Consider the following 18,974-nt stretch of genomic DNA (forward strand, 5'->3'; position numbering starts at 1 on the left):
GATATATAAACAAACACCATATTAATAACCCCTCCTTCGTATGCTAAAACAAAATGGCCACTCGCCGACTACGCCAAATTACAAAAAGAGAGAAACAAATCTCAAGTGTTGTGCTGAAGATGAAAGGCATGCTCATGAAACCTGAAGAAAGATACTAGCCTGGGAACCTCAACCGTTTCACCAATGTACAAGTAAAACAACAGTGAAAGTAGTGATTCAGTTTGGATTCCAGGCTAGAAGAAAGGAACCATTTCTGACAGAAAAATATAAATCCCAAACTGTTGTTAGTAAGCTCCAAAAAAATAACATTTGATACCATAATTATAACATAAGATGTCAAGCTTGCATTGAAATTCATGCACAACTTCAGGCAGTCACTCCCTAGTTCATTGGAAACTAAATTCAATATCTTGTCAAGATGTGTGTGATTGCATATAAAATATATCATGCCTTTGTCAAGATTCATTATAAAAGAAATGTGCTTTTCATCCTTTACCAAAAGTACATTCTTATCAGATCATTAGCTCTCTCAAACATTACCATAGATATTGAATATATAAGTTCATTATATTAGACTTCTGGTACAAAATGTTCATTCTTTTTATTTAGTGCAGGTCTGCCCAACCCTCTTCCTGGAGATCTACCATCCTGTGGGTTTTCAGTCCAACCCTAATTTAACACACCTGATTCTACTAATTAGCTGCTCAACAAGACCCTAACTAGCTGAATCAGGAAGAGGGTTGGGCAGTCCTGATTTAGTGCAAATTACTAATGGGATAAAAATCGAGCAGCAATAGTTTTTTTCCTCCAGCTTACATTTGAAAAGCCAGTCCATTGAAATAAAAGTATACAGGCACTAGATTCTTCAAGGAAGAAAAAAAAAAGATTCACAAATTAAAAGGAATCAGCAATAATAAAAAATAATAGAATCTGCCTTGAGACACTTTAGTGACTTGGGAGGCTACGATTTGAGGAACACAGTGCCAAAGTATCAAATTTGAAAATGCATAATGTCAAGAATCTCCTTCATAACTTATTTCAAAAGAGGAAGCTATAAGAAATAAAACTGGGTTTTGTTCAGTCAGTAGAAAATTATTTGAAATGGAGTGAAATGGGGAGGTACTACTTCTACAATAAGAACACAAATTCCAACTCTTGCTACGGTGTGCCCGACTGAACACAACCCTATACAATGAAAATGGGGTAAATTATGTATAACAGATCACCATTAAAAGGGTCTTCATGATTAACACCATCTGTAGCTTGAGGGCTACTGTCTCATCCTCGTTCAGAAGCCGATAGAGGGGTACAAACACACCCCTCGGAGATATCGCCCCTTCGTCCCCCTGATTGTCATCAGTGGAGACGCGGCAAGGCAGCAGAGGCTCAGTCTTATTAGTCTGTGTGTGTGTGTGTGTGTGTGTGTGTGTGTGTGTGTGTGTGTGTGTGTGTGTGTGTGTGTGTGTGTGTGTGTGTGTGTGTGCGCACCAGTCTATTTGTATGTGTGTGTGTGTGTGTGCGCGCCAGTCTATTTGTATGTGTGTGTGTGTGTGCGCGCCAGTCTATTTGTATGTGTGTGTGTGTGTGTGTATCTATTCATTGAGTGTGCCTTTAATATGTGTGTGTGGATATATGTTCATGTCCATCCGGAGTGCCATGAATGGGTTAACCCCTAGAAGCCAGTGGAGTGGACACTGGGGATGGGGTAGAACTTGGAGATGCGGCTCTGGGCTGAGGGATTAAGGCACTCTGACTCTCCACTCATCTTAAAGAAGATCTCCTGCTCCTGAAGCTTCCTGGCAAACTCTTCCTCCAGAGCCTAAGAACAACAGACAAATGGTCAGTGAGCGGATCACAAGCAAGAGATCACAGAATAATAATTTGGCGGCGGCTTATATTTGGACTGTTTCACACATAGTACAAGATACACGTGTTTTATTTGATTTATTTTACTTTTTTACATATCCACCTGAGACACCCTCAGAGAGTGGGGTCACAGTCGGGGTCAGGCATTGTCAGCAGAGCAATTAGGGTTAAGTGTCTTGCACAAGGACACATGGAAAATGTTTCACCTTGTCAGCTCTGGGATTCAAACTAGCGGATTGCGGTTACTGGCCCAACACTCGAACCGTTAGGCTCCCTCCCACCCTACCTGCCACCATGTGTTTCAACGACAAGTATCTCCATCTCCGAAACAAAATGTGTGCCAAATATTCAATAGAAAGATAAATCATTTCCTGTCAAGGGTTAACTGGTGTGATGGTTACCTTCTTCCTGGGTCGTAGTTTCTCCCTCCACTCCTTCAGCTCCTGGCTGTGCTCCTCATCCAGCTCCTTCAGCTTCTGGGTCTCGTGCTCTATCAGGATGTGGCACTTCTCGTTCTGAAACACACAATACACACATTGGGTGCTACACGGTATACTGAGTCACAGACGAATCAAAGTGTGTTGGTGTGCGTTTTCTATTGCTCCTTGTGCAATTGCAGATTCCCTGATATGCATGCGTGCGTGTGCTATATATTTTATACCATACACTCTTAGAAATAAGGGTACGGTATTGTTCCCTGGAGTACAAAAATATCAAAATACGCATAATGTGGCTTCAGAGATAAACATAATGATCTCACATGGTACTGTTTCATACCTTTTAGGGTACATGTGCAGACAAAGAGTATAAATGGTACATTTTTGTAATTTTGTTACCCATATTATGAATATAAAAAGGTACAATCATCACACTCAAAAAAGGGGTACAATGTGAAGGCTATTTTCCCAGGTTACAAATGTATTTTGTTTACCCTCAACACGCATACAATGCTAACCTTTTGCCACCTAAAAGGAACTAACGGCTTTGTCACTGGGGTGGTATCCCAAAAAGCCACATTTGTACCATAATTATTATCTTCATATTTCCCAGCATGCTCAACTGCAGGTTGATTTTTTAAATAATTATGCTTAATATCTGTGTTTGCATGTACATTGATTTATTAATCTTATGCTACAAAAAGATAAATAACAAATGTTTCTAAACTAATCCAATCAGTTAGTTTGATTTTTTTGTCTCCCATTACTGAAATGGTTGTTCCAATTTAAATGGCTTAGGTAGTCTCCTCAAAATGTTCCTAACTCTGGCAGTCATTATGAATGCAGGTTGCAGGTGAGTACAATTCCAACAGTTGGATGTGTGGATTCCAATAGGAATTACCAATCACTTTGCAAACCAGCATGAAATGACTTGCAGGTAGACTCGCAAAATTCAGATGAATTTCCCAGGTTTCTTAGAAATCACAGTCTGAAGATTCCTGGAAACAGGAATAAGGACGAAATGCTTCAAACAGAATTTTCCTAAAATCAGGTAATTTTGGAAGCAGGCCTGATGTGTCCTATAAACCATGAGTTTCATGACACTGTATTAGGGTAAAACTAGGCCTCAAAATAAGGCCTCATGAGATATGTCATGTGTTGTCAAAGAGTTTCATTGTAATGGTAATATATGCTTAGGAACTCAGTTGGTGAAGGCCACATGACTGAAAATGAAAGAATTTAACAACAATATTTCTGTTACTAACATATACAGTCATGGGTGGTAACTCTACAATTCAATCAAAAAGGCAAATTGGGAAATTGTATTGGAGGCTTGGCACAGCGTTGGAGTGCCTTTCAGATAGTTATTTTTGGCCACCCGTGAGTGGAAATATTTTACAAGTTTAAGTGGCCAATGGTAGAGGTCCATTTTTGCCACTTACAAGGAAGAAATAGCTTTGTCACTGTGATTGTACTATATACTATAAAAGCACAAAGCATGCTTTTGTACCTGTGGAGAAGGGTACTATCTGAGGTATGAACGTGGGTACAAACATGTACCCATAACTAAAAGTATAAAGGAGGACCTTACAGGGTACAACCCCAGTGACAATAAGTTGTAATCTTTTAGGAACAAATCTACACCTTTATTTCTGAGAGTGTACCTGTAACTGCTGCAGCTCCCGGATGTTGGTGTCACACTGCAGTTGCAGGTCTCTCATCTGGTTCTCATGTTTCTGGTGCTGGTGGAGCCTCTCATTCTTCTGCCTCTTCTCCTCCTGGGCTGCAAACTGTCAAACACACAGAAACATCTCAGTTATTCAACTCCCACGAGTATTAGAATAGGCCCAATTACAGTTGGAACTTGATACATGCTTAATTTGCACTGGGAGTCTCAAGCTTGACCTAGCATTGCCTAATGTACTGTAAATCCTTCAGTGCCTGGGAAAGTCCCTTTGACTTGGATCAACAAGCTCTGAGACTTTACTTCTTTCTCCACAGAAAGCAATGTATATAATCCCTCATTAGCTGGCAACATTGGCGCAAAACTGAAAGTGCGAACCACTGCATTTAACCATGGCAAGGTGACTGGGAATATGGTCAAATAAAAACAGTGTAGTTATTCCCCCCGTAAGGCAATCAAACAAGCAAAACGTCAGTACAGAGACAAAGTGGAGTTGCAATTCAACGGCTCATACACGGGACGTATGTGGCAGGGTCAAACAGGCAATCACGGATTACAAAGGGCAAACCAGCCACATCACGGACACCGCCGTCTTACTCCCGGACAAGCTAAACACCTTCTTCGCCTGCTTTGAGGAAAACAGAGCCACTGACGCGGTCCGCTCCCAAGGACTGTGGGCTCTCGTTCTCCGTGGCCGATGTGAGTAAAACATTTAAGCGTGTTAACCATCGCAAGGCTGCCGACTAAGACGGCATCCCAAGCCGCATCCTCAGAGCATGCGCAGACCAGCTGGCCGGAGTGTTTACGGACATATTCAATCTCGCCCTATACCAGTCTGCTGTCCCCACTTGCTTCAAGATGTCCACCATTGTGCCTGTACCCAAGAAAGGGGCGGCAGGGTAGCCTAGTGGTTAGAGCGTTGGACTAGTAACCCCAAGGTTGCAAGTTCAAACCCCCGTACAAATCAAAAAGGTACAAAGTTAACCCACTGTTCCTAGGCCGTCATTGAAAATAAGAATTTGTTCTTAACTGACTTGCCTGGTTAAATAAAGGTAAAGAAAAAAAGAAAAGATAACTGAACTAAATGACTGACTTCTGTCATCATGATGTGCTTTGAGAGACTAGTCAAGGATCATATCACCTCTACCTTACCTGACACACTAGACCCACACTTGACTATAGCTCAGCCTTCAACACCATAGTACCCTCCATGCTCATCATTAAGCTTGGGGCCCTGGGTCTGAACCCTGCCCTGTGAAACTGGGTCCTGGACTTCCTGACAGGCTGCCCCCAGGTGGTGAAGGTAGGAAACGACACAGGGGTGTGCTCAGCCCCCTCCTGTACTCCCTGTTCACCCATGACTGCGTGGCCACACACGCCTTCAACTCAATCATCAAGTTTGCAGATGACAACAGTGGGCCTGACAGCAGTAGGCCTGATTACCAATAACGGCAAGACAGCCTACAGGGAGGAGGTGAGGGCCCTGGTGGAGGGTGCCAGGAAAATAACCTCTCCCTCAATGTCAATAAAATGAAGGAGCTGATCGTGGACTTCAGGAAACAGCAGAGGGAACACGCCCCTATCCACAGACAGAACCGCAGTGGAGAAGGTGGAAAGCTTCAAGGTCCTCGGCGTACACATCACTGACCATCTAAAATGGTCCACCCACACAGACAGTGTGGTGAAGAAGGCGTAACAGAGCCTCTTCAACCTCAGGAGGCTGAAGAAATTTGGCTTGGCCCCTAAGACCCTGACAAACGTTCACAGATAAACAATTGAGAGCATCCTGTCGGGCTGTATCACTGCCTGGTACGGCAACTGCACCGCCCGCAACCGCAGGGCTCTCCAGATGGTGGTGGAACACTGCCTGCCCTCCAGGACACCTACAGCACCCGATGTCACAGGGAGGCCAAAAATATCATCAAGGACATCAACCACCTGAGTCACGGGCCTGTTCACCCCACTATCGTTCAGAAAGCAAGGTCAGTACAGGTGCATCAAAGCTGGGACCGAGAGACTGGAAAACAGCTTCTATCTCAAGGCCATCAGACTGTTAAATAGCCATCACTAGCCAGCTACCACCTGGTTACTCAACCCGGCATCACAGAGGCTGCTGCCCAATATACATAGACATGGAATCACTGGCCACTTTAATAATGGAACACTAGTCACTTTAATCCTGCTTCACTCATCTCATATGTATACAGTGTATTCCATGCTCCTGTATTTAGTCAATGCCACTCCCAACATTGCTCATCCTAATTCCATTATTTTACTTTTATATGTGTGTGTATTGTTGTGAACTGTCAGATACTACTGCACTGTCGGAGCTAGGAACACAAGCATTTCACTGCACCCGCAATAACATCTGCTAAATATGTGTATGTGATCAATAACATCTGCTAAATATGTGTATGTGATCAATAACATCTGCTAAATATGTGTATGTGTCCAATCAAATTTGATTATACTTTGAAAATAACATCTAAATACAAAGGTTTCCACTCTCAGTGATGTGTTCTTTGACCTTTCTCTCTCACCTGTTTGACCTTCTCCCTCTCCTGCTCGGGTGTGATGGGGCCTCCAGTGATTCGGAGGCTCTTCTTGAACATGGCCATGCGAGTCTTGGCCTCGCTGCGCTGGATCTTGGGTAAGCGGGCCCTCTCCTGTGTCTGCCTGTTCTTCATCTCCTCAATGAGACGCTGGTTGTAGCGCTGCATCTGCTCCATCTCCTACAGACACACACATAGAGAGACAGACACAGAGAGAAAGAGAGACCGACAGAGAGAGAGACAGATGGAGAGAGAGACAGATGGAGAGAGAGACAGAGAGACAGACAGACGAGGCGGGGGGGAACGGCAGAAACACATAATTAGCTTCCATAGAAATTAGATATTTGAGATATTAGAAGGGTTGCCAAAGTGTTAGGCATGTAGTTGTCTTGTCAACATTACTCAGTCCGCATTTGGCAAAACAATGACGCATTATTGTTGAATGCAGAAACAGATATACCCAGGCATATTTCCAATCTGATCTAAGATGTTATGAGTCAAAACTAGTCATTCAGTATTATGCCTCACTTTATCCCCCAAACTGTTCAGGTATTTTGCTCCTAGTGGTTCTGTTCAGGACTAGGCTTATGAGATCTGATCCTGAATCGGCTGTTGTTTTGTCTGTCTGGAAGCTGTACTGTACCTTCTCGTGTCTCTTGAGCAGCTGGTGTCTCTGCATGAAGTACTGGTCTTTCAGCTGTTGTTTAAACAACTGGTGTTTCTCCTGTAGGTGACGCTCTTCCAGCTCCCACATTGCTGCTTCCCGTGCTGCCAGGAGCAAAACACACAAACTCAGTACAAGGAAACACTGCATTACACGGAAGTTCAGCATATTATTACCAGATACAAAACCCTACCATTGTAATCACATCTTTCATCTGTATTCCTTTGTATTTGAGGTTGACGAATCTTGGCACCCAACAACAACAACAAAACATGTCACTAGTTTTGACTAACTGGTTAGCTTGGAATGTGTTTGTGAGACACTTCCTTCAGACTTAAATTTTCTTCCCCTTTCTAACATGGTTCATACCATTAAAATCAGCAAGTCATCGAGGCCTACAGCTTGTGAACATTTCTGTGGAGCTTTTTCTGTAAGCTTATGTGTATGGGATGACTGGAATCTGACCAGGCAGGGTTAGTGGGCTGCTGTTCAGTTCATGTTAAATTCTCAGCATCAATAGGTATTATAAACTGGGTGGTTCGAACCCTGCATGCTGATTGGCTGAAAGCCGTGGTAAATCAGACAGTATACCACGGGTATGCCAAAACATGTATTTTTACATTGGTAACCAGTCTATAATAGCAATAAGGCAGCTCAGGGTTTGTGGTATATGGTCAATATACCACGGCTAAGGGTTGTGTCCAGGCACTCCGTGTTGTGTCGTGCTTAATATTGGCCATATACCCCCCCCTCCCGTGTCTTATGGCTCAACTAGTCAAGGCCTGACGGGGCCTTAGGTTGAACTCTGTAGAGCTTCTGTTTTCAGTTATATACTGTGTCACTGTGAGTTTGCGGTTTCCATCTCACACACATACAGTAAAGTTCACCACATTTCCTTTAAGTACGCTGGTGATAGCGGCTAGGGTAGACTGTGTTTCTATGTGGTGACTCTGACCTTTGTAAGGTACTGTATCTATCCTACCGCAATGTGCATCTGTGCTACCTTCATCTCACACATCTTCTGTTTGCGGTTAAGGCCGGTTTCTCCCCTCTGAGAAGGTGCTATGACTGAATACCTATCTATAGTCTATGTGCCACGCCGAGAGATGCATCTTCACCTCTGAGGAGCTGTTGTTTGTGGTTGAGACAGTCTCTCTCGATGGTGGCCAACTCGTGTTTGTGTTGCTGGATGATCTTCTTCAGGGCACAGTCCAGCTCCTGCTGCTGTTTCTGCAGGAACTCCTGCTCCTGAGGAAGAAGAGGGAAAGACAGCTGGATAAGTGAAGAATCTCTATGTGCCTCTCAAACTACACTCTGGACCTCTAAGCCAGTTCCACTGCATACATTCATTGTTCCCCTCTAATTGAGAACTTATTTAGACCTGGGACACCAGGTGTTTGCAATTCATTATCAAGCAGAACAGAAAACCAGCAGGCTCCGGACCTCTTAGGGTCAGAGGTGAGTACCTCTGCTATACACTGTGTGATCCAGACAGAAGAAGAGAGAGAGTGATTTAGTCAAATGAAAACGCCATTAGCAGGCCAACTGAGACCAAATTCACAGAACCAAAATGCACCAGGAGTCACAGAACACGCTGTCATTTCTTAAGGTAGTTGATTAGTTGTTACACTTACTCAGATTGCCAGTACAGCCCTTAAACCAGGCCTACAATGTCACTTGAGTAAATGAAGAAACACCAGGAGAGAACTGTGTCGGTACAGTTTAAGAGATGAACAGAAGAGAGATTGAAACCAACCATAACAGCACGGCAAACAAAAACCACAGGCTGGCGATGCCAAACAACACGTGTCTGTCCGTCAATTTGGAATGGCTGTCTTCACCTCACCTCAACTGCTCTCGTTCCCCCAGTCGACTCCAACAGCACGAGAGAGAGAGAGAGTCACCTTAGAGTATTGAGGCTGGCAGACAGGTCTAGCTTGTTGATGTTTACTGACCAACCCTACTTTATGGGGTCTGGACTATGGGTTTCCATAAAAAATATATATTTTTAAAAAGAGTTTACCTGGGGATAAGTATGGCTTGAGTTAATGTACCACACTGTGGAAGCCGGCAACAATGTGGCGACAGGAAGTAGACGAGACGGACTAGATGTGCTGGGTCATCGAAAACGTAGAGCACCGGACGTCGACTGGCGGAATTGATTCGTTTTATGGGCAATGCACTGGGAATGTTGTTTTTTCATTGCTAAGTTCCAGGTTGATTGAAATGCTAAGTTCAGGGTTGATGACATCTCGTCTACAGAAATGTGTCGGTCAAATCCCACAATAGAACACTGCTGCATTCCCTTTAAACCAGCCCTCCGCATATTGATCAGTCCAGGTTATAAGGAAAGGAGAAGGCCCACAAAGCATTCCACACACACACACACACACACCGATATAAACCCTGCCGTCTCAAAGTCAGTGAGTGAATTTACTGCCATGTGAGAGAGCAGGAAGAGAACACATTTCAAACCAAGGGGGGGGGGGCATCTTACTACTTACATCCTGCATGGGGGCGTTGAAGAGAGTGCAGGAGGACAACTGAAAAGATTGAATCATACCCTGGGCCACTCCCTGTCGATCACAACAACACATCATCACCTATACTCTACTAAATCATAACATGTAGCCTGAATGCCAGTCTGTTCGTTGCATTACTGCCAACACTCGTTATCATGTATGACCGTAAGGGAAAAGGAGTTGGCAAATGGTGCACAAGCAGACTGGCACTCGGGCTCCATACAGCACAGTAACCTGGGCCACACAACAGATAATACTCTACTAATCATCAGCCACTCATCCATAAACATTGCTGGCTAAGTTAACCATTACACCGACACACTGTTACACCCCCGTAATATACAGGCAATGTGTTCCACTGTGATTCACAGGTGGGTGGATCGTTAGAAAACACATCAATAGTGTTGGACTATACTGTAACTTGTGCTGGAAAATACTGTAAGCCTACTTGATGAATGTTTTGAATGAAAATGATCGACTGTAAAATGATACATACATAAACTCTATTGTCAACCACAAACAAACCACACAAAAGACAAGTTTTGGAGAAGAATAAAAAGAAGAGTAGCCCAAAAATTCCCAAAGGGGCTAAATGGCAGTGGTCTTGAAAGCAGCCAACAGAAGAATAGTAGACTGACATTGAAGGGACAGTCCAAGTAGGAAAGCCACACCAACAGTTTCCCCACAACAAACTACCTCTTGACGTGGAGTTGTGATTATGTCCTTTTTCCCCCGTTTCACGATAGCGTTTCTCCTGTGCCTGGGCGTGAGTCGCATTTCCTGTTTGAACTATGGCAGGAGGCAGCCCACAAACAAACACACCACGGGGACAGCAGAAACAACACAGACACAACGACAAGGCTTTGATATGGATTTGTGTTTCAACTCATTAGCCAAAGTCTAGGAGAAGTCGCCTGACGCCAGATTTGTAAGCGCGAGCTACATAAACCAACATCACGGACTATAGCCCCATCAGAATCATTTGGATACAGCACATAGGCTACAGATCTGGGTTCCGGTGATGAGAAGTGACCGTTTCAGACACAGGTTATATAAAACCCGATGAGAGAGAGATCTACTGTAACCGCGGGTGTGTCAGTAAAACGCTAGCTTCTATAAATAGACATTGGATTGTCGTGTTGATTGGGCTATCCTCTTACGATGGCACACTATGGGATTAATACTGAGGACAAACTGGGGTGCACATGGATAAACATCGAAAACATTCACATGACTGTCAATGCTAAACAAGGAGACCCCTTCCAAACAAGATTGAGAATATATCATCTTTGTCAGCTGGACTTAACTGCCCTGTGAAACGTAAGATATTGAAAATAAGACTAGTTTATAAAGACTAATTTCTTGTGGCATGATGTCGCCAATGCATGCATATCAACTACTTCTAGTGATCCAGTTCAACAGTACATCATGCATATCAACTACTTCTAGTGATCCAGTTCAACAGTACATCATGCATATCAACTACTTCTAGTGATCCAGTTCAACAGTACATCATGCATATCAACTACTTCTAGTGATCCAGTTCAACAGTACATCATGCATATCAACTACTTCTAATGATCCAGTTCAACAGTACATCATGCATATCAACTACTTCTAGTGATCCAGTTCAACAGTACATCATGCATATCAACTACTTCTAGTGATCCAGTTCAACAGTACATCATGCATATCAACTACTTCTAGTGATCCAGTTCAACAGTACATCATGCATATCAACTACTTCTAGTGATCCAGTTCAACAGTACATCATGCATATTAAAACCCCTTTTAGTGATCCAGTTCAACAGTACATCATGCATATTAAAACCCCTTTTAGTGATCCAGTTCAACAGTACATCATGCATATTAAAACCCCTTTTAGTGATCCAGTTCAACAGTACATCATGCATATTAAAACCCCTTTTAGTGATCCAGTTCAACAGTACATCATGCATATTAAAACCACTCTTAGTGATCCAGTTCAACAGAGCTCATCGATAGCCTGGGAAAACAACTCATTTCTGCAAGAGTAGCTTAGTATATTTTTTGTCTGTCAATAAGTGTTGCTGTTGTTGAAAAGACAACTATTCCTTGTCATCTTGTCCTACCAGCACTGACTTTGTTGATAGCTTCTTTACTGAGGAGAAATGTACTTGCGACAACGGTGATATTCTCACCAAGCTATCTTAAGGTGACTGACTGTAAGTTGTCCTGGATAAGAGAGTATGCTACATGACTAAAAAGGTCAAATGTAACAGCAAGACATTGTAATGAAAACAATCCTGCAAATCCCAGACAGCCAATGAGAGTCCAATCGCTGCTTAGCCTAATCTATGACGGATCAACATATTTCTTTTCCACAAATGTACTGAACACCGCAAGCACACACACAGCCAGACCTTTACGGCATCAGTTACAACATTCACATACCACACACACACACTAGTGTTGTCATGATACCAAAAAGGTGACTTGGTACTTGATACTCAATATCAGAAACGATACCATGGCTAAAAAAAGGCACATTGCCAAATGTACAGAATGGCACTTGATCCAGATAGCCATGCATGAATCAATTAACCCTAACCCCCTTATATATATTTTTAAAAATGGCTCTGCCTTTTGGGCCCCTTATGTTCTTGGGCTCCGAGGAATCGGCCCCTGTAAGCACCTGTATTAAATCAGGCCCTTGGAGAGAGTGCTTGTTTTGGCTGATTTAACGTGGTAACAGATGACATACAATCCATTTCCCTTCCATTCGTGGCCTTGTTTTATCTTATTTTATAAACGTGTGCGCAGTATCTTTAACACTTAATGACGTCACTCAAACACACTGACAGGAGAGACCCGAGGCGAGGGAGACCAAGTGAATGAATAACGTGTTTGGCAACAACCGTGTGGTTTTTGGTGACAAATCAGCCTTGATATCGGCATGTGTTGCATTATGGTTTGCATTATTATCACAAACAGAGTACTAGGGTGGTGAATTGATGTAGACTTCAGCTGTAAGCTAGCAAGGAAAGTTAGCCTACAAAGCTGGACGCGGAAAAAAAAAGGTGATCTTATTACATTGTAAAGTGTACTAGCCTGTAATGGACATTGTTTTGCGAACAGTAATTAACAGTTGCTCAATTTCTACGTGCTGTGTTGCATTATTCCAGTGTGTTAACTTCTGCGCAGCGTGAGTGGGGAGCTAGCATGATACAGCCCAGACACTTAGAGCAGGACAGACTAGAGTCAGTATGAGTGGGGAGCTAACATGATGTAGCCAGACTCCCAGTGTGAGCAGTGGTTCTTCAGGACAGACTAGAGTCAGTATGAGTGGGGAGCTAACATGATGTAGCCAGACTCCCAGTGTGAGCAGTGGTTCTTCAGGACAGACTAGAGTCAGTATGAGAGGAGAGCTAACATGATGTAGCCCAGACTCCCAGTGTGAGCAGTGGTTCTTCAGGACAGACTAGAGCCGGTATGAGAGGAGAGCTAACATGATGTAGCCAGACTCCCAGTGTGAGCTGAGGTTCTTCAGGACAGACTAGAGCCAGTATGAGAGGAGAGCTAACATGATGTAGCCCAGACTCCCAGTGTGAGCAGTGGTTCTTCAGGACAGACTAGAGCCAGTATGAGAGGAGAGTTAACAGGATGTAGCCCAGACTCCCAGTGTGAGCAGAGGTTCTTCAGGACAGACTTCAGCCAGCAATGGGTAAGTGAAGCAGACACGGTGCTCTCACGCTATAAGTGGACACTGGCTGTGCTGATAGACAGACTTGATCCTCTCTCAATCAGTAAACGACGTGAGACACATTTGACAGAAGAACCGAAAGTACCAAAAATTCTAGCACTAAATCGTTTTTTCATGTTCTAGTATAGAAAAAGTCCCGACGTTTGGGTATACCGTGCAACACTAACACACACTGCCCTCTACTTCCTTACCTCTTTCTTGCGGTTCTTGAGCATGTTCTGGAACTTGGACAGCTCCTTGTCCTGCTCGGCCTTGATGCGCTTGGCCTCGTCCCTCAGCCGGTTGGTGTGCTCCTGCTCCAGCCTCTCGATGGTCTGCTTCTGCTGTCTCTCCAGGTTTTCCACTTCCTGGTCGTAGTGGCGCTTCTTACTCTGCAGAAGGAGGACGTCATTTTGATTCGGTGTCAGTTCGTCCCTTTCACTAGAAATGGAACTGGTATCCAAACACTGGTCATCAACGAATGACTGGCATATTACAGAAAGCCATGGCATTTCAATGGCATCCCGTTTGCCTTGGATTTACTAGCTGGCTAGTGGATTCAGTCTCCGTCTAAACTGTGAGTGGCAGTTTGACTGACATACAGAAGGATTTACCTCGTCCAGAAATAAGTAATGACGTAACAGGAGCAAAAGGCACATGGAAGCTGTGGTGTGGTGTGGACGGGACATACCTCTGTAATACTGGGCAGGGACTAACTGGTCTTACTGGGCTAATTCAGCTTACTGTTTCAGAGCCGTGTGTGGTTTAGCATGCTCCTTCAGGATTGGTTGTGACCACACCAGTCGGCAACCTTCTGTCACTGTGCTAGGTTGGACACAGTATGACTGGGGCCAGGGTCACGAATAGGCAATTATAGTACCACAGCACTACATGCAATGGCAGTACTACACGGTACCTGTCGATAGGTCTCAAAGCACCTCCCATTGAGGCGTTGACAAAATAAAAAAGGATAGTGACTCACGGTCGTCTCCTGTTCGAAACGGCGGCAGATCTGCTCTTTCTGCTGCTGCAGTTTATTGCTGAGCTGCTGCTGGGCCCTCTGTTCCTCTTTCTGCAGGAGACGCAGCTCCCTCAGCTCCTGACGCCTGGGAGAGGAGGGGGGCGTGAGAGAGGAACACCTTTTTCTCCAAAAGGAGATTAACCAACCCAAAGCAATGGAGGAGGAACGGACCAATGAAAACGTTATAACAAGACATCTCGATGCATGCGGCTCAGTAGCACTTTGATATGCAAATGGGCTGGGGCCAAAAGGGGGTGCGACGCAATATTAGGAAGGCGGTCCTAATGTTTTGTACACGCAATATACTAAAATAGCTACATTCGCTAGTTCATTCAGTTCAGTTAGAGCCTAAGCTTGAGCTTATACCGCGGGAGAGATCGATTATATCCGTGCATAGTATTGGCATATATTTCCATGCATATTGCTCAACGTGCTAATTCCTGCAAACAAATCTTTACCTGAGGAACCTCATCTCCTCGTTCTTGGTGTCATTGTCGGTGATGATCTTCGACGTCGTCACGCTAACCTCGACTCCATCCACCACGAACCTACGGGTCTTCTTCAGTGTCTTCTTCTGGCGCTTGGTGTCCTGAAAAACAAAAATGGTGGCAATAAATATACCATCAATATACTGTAGTTGGACAACTTTATGGGATTAAAGCGGTCATTATAAACATTTTTACAATGGTCTATTCATGAGGGTTATTACTGGATTACTTAGCTATTACCAATGGATTTGATCAAAGACATTCTCTAAAGAGAGTGTATTGTGATGCCGTACCTGTATGGAGAGGGTTCCTGGCTCCTTGGTTTTGGTCAGGAAGCTGGAGATGGACAGGTTCATGTCTATGCTGCCGTTATCTGCAGCAGAACTACTCCCAGAGTCCGAATCCCTCTCCTTCTCATCCTTAGACTTCACTGGAGTCCCTGTCTCCGCAGTTGGCTTATACTCCACTCTCTCATTCTCTCCTTCCTCCTTTTTCCAGACCGCTGAAAATGCAGGTGTGAGTTTGTCGTCCACCTTAGTCTCCTCTGGGGTTGTCACGGTAACCTTTGCTTCCCCGCTAGGCTCCTCGTTGGCTGGTTCTTCCTCAACTTCCATCTTGCCTTCTGTTGGCTCTTCCTTGGCCTCTGACCCTTCTGCAGTGATCTCATTCGTCTGGACCTCAGCTGTGTCCACTTCCTTTTCATCTTGATTGGATATGGCCAGTTGCTCCATCTCCTTGTCCCCTATGGTGACTTCAGCATTGGAAACGGTTCCTTCTGGTTGGGGCTCTGCTGGTTTCTCAGCTGGGTCTGAAGAAGCTATCTCACTGGCTTCTGTTGGGGAAACCTCTGTTCTTTCTGGAACCTTCTCCTCCTCTTCTGTCACCTCTACTGGTTTCTCACTGGGTTCTGTTGGGGAAACCTCTGTTATTTCTGGAACCTTCTCCTCCTCTTCCATCACCTCTACTGGTTTCTCACTGGGTTCTGTTGGGGAAACCTCTGTTATTTCTGGAACCTTCTCCTCCTCTTCCGTCACCTCTACTGGTTTCTCACTGGCTTCTGTTGTCTCTCCATTCATTGGAACACCAAGGGTCTCATCCATTTTCTCCACTTCTGCAGGGACAGCAGGCTCCTCGACGGAGCCTGTGTCCACAACCAGGTTCTCCTCTGGCTTGGCGACGCTTGGTTCAGGGACCTTTTCAACAATCTGTGGTGTCGGGATAACCGGTTCAGCCTTCTCCGGTAAAGACTCCAGGATGGAGGCTGAGGGAGACTGAGGGAGTTTCTCATCCTCTGTGCTGGCAACACTGGCATCAGACGGCGCACGTTTGTGACCCTGAAGAAGACGTGGATGAAAATCAAAATGTAGGTTCAAAATAATCAACAGATCATGTCTAGATTAGCATATTCAAATAATAGAAGATTCTAAATATATCCTTCTAACCAATAGCCACTCACTTTCCTTATTTTCGTCAAGTCAGCACAGACTGTTCTTCATAATGAAGGATGAAGACCACAGAAGAATACACACTGTCCATCTGTTAGCGTTTCACACTCATCTGGTTCTCTTCCTAACTGAGCTGTCTGTGGTGTGACATACCCGTTGTGTCTCGCCATCCTCCTCCTCCTCTTCCTCCTTGTGATCCTCAATCTCCTCGTAAACCTCAGCCTTTGCTTCAGCGATCAGCTCCCTCAACGGTCTGCTGTCTGTCACGGTACTCAAAAATGGATGCTGCAACGATAAAAAAAAAGAAGAGAAAGACGGCACAACACTGAGAACACTTTTAAACCTAAAGACTATTATGTCCCCTTGAAGTGTACTACTCACATTGCAGCTGAAAAGAGGACATCAATATTTGTGAGATTTCAATATTGCAGTCAAAGAGGTGCAATTGAGACACATCACACAAATCAAGATTGAAAGAAAAATACACTGAGTGTACAAAACCTGACATAGACTGACCAGGTGAATCCAGCTGGAAGCTATGATCCCTTATTGATGTCACCTGTTAAATCCACTTCAATCAGTGTGGATGAAGGGGAGGAGACGGGTTAAAGAACGGTTTTTAAGCTTTGAGACAATAGAGACATGGATTGTGTATGTCTGCCATTCAGAGGGTGAGTGGGCAAGACAAAAGATTTAAGTGCCTTTGAACAGGGTATGGTAGTAGGTGCCAGGCGCACCAGTTTGAGTGTATCAAGAACTGCAACACTGCTGGGTTTTTCACACTCAACAGTGAATAAAGAATGGTCTACCACTCAAAGGCCATCCAAACAACTTGACATAACTGTGGGAAGCATTGGAGTCAACATGGGCCAGCATCCTTGTGGAACGCTTCCTAAACCTTGTAGTCCACGCCTCTTGAGTTGAGGCTGTTCTGAGGGAGAAATGGGGTGCAACTCAACATTAGGAAGGTGTTCCTAATGTTTTGAACGCTGAGTGTATATTTAGTCAAAGAATGTGAAGTACAATCTTCATAACCACCCGATTAATAGACAAATCAAATCACTGTGTTCCCTACTGTACGGGTACTGCAGTCATAATGCATCCCTTTTCCAAACAACAAAACCAAAGTCTTACCTTGTCCTTCCTTTGCCAGGATACCCGCTGAACATAATCAACCGTCGGCCTAAGAACTTGCAGCTTCTTCGCTATCAACACGTTCGTCGGTGGTAGACTACTATTCTGCATTTTCACGCCCTTTTTTGGGCTTTTGGTAAATGACACCAACGATACTCCTGTTGTGCTGTCCCACACTGAGCTCATGTGTGTTTATGTCCTCCGTACACCATATCTTCTTACTGTCTGTCTGTCTGGACGTCTTTCTGTCTAGCTTGGCGGACGCTCTTTAAATGCTTTCGGAAAGAAAAGCCTGTTGTGCTGACGGAGGCGCGCAGAGGGGATAAGTAAGTGTTGTTAGAGCGCTAGCTAGCACACCAGGTACCTGGCTGACACAGATGTACCTTAGATGCACCGGCTGAGCAGCTATCGGATCATGATCAGGGCCAATATGGCCATGTATTTAATTTGACAGGTGGCCGTGGGATGGATTGAAGTGGAGTGCTGTGCTAGGGGGCGGTGAGGAGAAGAGGAGGGGGGCTGAGGAGGAGAGGAATGGGCTGAGAAGAAGAGGAGGTGGGTTGAGGAGAAGAGGAGGTTGGCTGAGGAGAAGAGGAGGTAGGGTGAGGGAACAAAGGGGAAAGTGAGGGCAACAGGTACCTGTAGAAGTTGTGCCACATTCCATCTGTTGTCCACATTCTTATCGAGACACTTTCTTAGGAAATCACTGAACTCGGGAGACCTGAAGAGAGTGAATGGAGATCACTTGTAATAGCCACAACATTGAAAATGGGTTACAATTAAACCGTGTCATGTATTCCTCTCAAAGGCATTGAGGTAAATTACAGTAGGTAGAACCATCTCAACAGATATGGCAGGTGCAGAGAGGAGTGAATTAGTGATACAATCTCTCTAGGCAAGAAAGTGCAAGAAGAGGAACATTGTGACAGCGTATCAAAAGGGCATTTCTTCCCTCCCATTTAACTGAGGCCAAATCTAGACAGAAATAACTCGTCTGCCAGGCTGCCACATCACTGACTGACACGCCAGACTTACCAGCGCGACGGCTGCATCAGGGTAGGAGGATCGGCCTTGGCTATTTTCAGCAGGACTCTCATTGGGTTCATCTCGTGGTTGGGAGGCTCAATCTGGGCCATCTCGATCAGAGTCACCCCCAGGGACCAGATGTCAGCCTTGTAGTCGTACGGACGGTCCTTAAACGTCTCACACATCACCACCTCCGGGGCCATCCTGGGAAGAACGGATAAAAAAGAACCAATCAGAGGATATGAAATGTTTCAGTGAAATTTGAATGACCAATGAAAAGGGGACAAAATATATTAGGTGAAATGTAAATGGCAATGAAACTAATAGTGTGGAAATGTGTAATTGTATCATTTCTGTACAGTAATATTGGGATTTTGTAGACTATACATTAAGGTTTCTATAAATTGAAACGCA

The 18,974-nt window shown here is 44.4% G+C and overlaps 1 protein-coding gene across 3 annotated transcripts in view; it reads right to left on the reverse strand.

Moving 5' to 3' along the window:
- Positions 1-1,511: 1,511 nt before the first annotated feature.
- The window catches only part of LOC124015200 (STE20-like serine/threonine-protein kinase), a 32,148-nt gene continuing 14,685 nt past the window's right edge, over positions 1,512-18,974 (reverse strand). Inside the window, exons 6-20 of one of the 3 annotated variants that reach the window (XM_046330235.1) lie at positions 18,570-18,764; positions 18,174-18,255; positions 16,554-16,685; positions 15,249-16,289; positions 14,926-15,056; positions 14,429-14,552; positions 13,659-13,838; positions 10,422-10,514; positions 9,708-9,779; positions 8,322-8,451; positions 7,183-7,307; positions 6,528-6,719; positions 3,968-4,093; positions 2,268-2,381; positions 1,512-1,819 (exon numbers count right to left, since the gene is read on the reverse strand). In XM_046330235.1, the coding sequence (XP_046186191.1) occupies positions 1,673-1,819; positions 2,268-2,381; positions 3,968-4,093; positions 6,528-6,719; positions 7,183-7,307; positions 8,322-8,451; positions 9,708-9,779; positions 10,422-10,514; positions 13,659-13,838; positions 14,429-14,552; positions 14,926-15,056; positions 15,249-16,289; positions 16,554-16,685; positions 18,174-18,255; positions 18,570-18,764 (2,884 nt within the window). In that variant the 3' untranslated portion in view covers positions 1,512-1,672. The remainder of the gene's footprint in view (positions 1,820-2,267; positions 2,382-3,967; positions 4,094-6,527; positions 6,720-7,182; positions 7,308-8,321; positions 8,452-9,707; positions 9,780-10,421; positions 10,515-13,658; positions 13,839-14,428; positions 14,553-14,925; positions 15,057-15,248; positions 16,290-16,553; positions 16,686-18,173; positions 18,256-18,569; positions 18,765-18,974) is intronic. The other 2 variants (XM_046330236.1, XM_046330237.1) reach the window with 2 other exon arrangements.

This window comes from Oncorhynchus gorbuscha, linkage group LG26 (assembly GCF_021184085.1).
Source record: "Oncorhynchus gorbuscha isolate QuinsamMale2020 ecotype Even-year linkage group LG26, OgorEven_v1.0, whole genome shotgun sequence".
Taxonomy (NCBI): domain Eukaryota; kingdom Metazoa; phylum Chordata; class Actinopteri; order Salmoniformes; family Salmonidae; genus Oncorhynchus; species Oncorhynchus gorbuscha.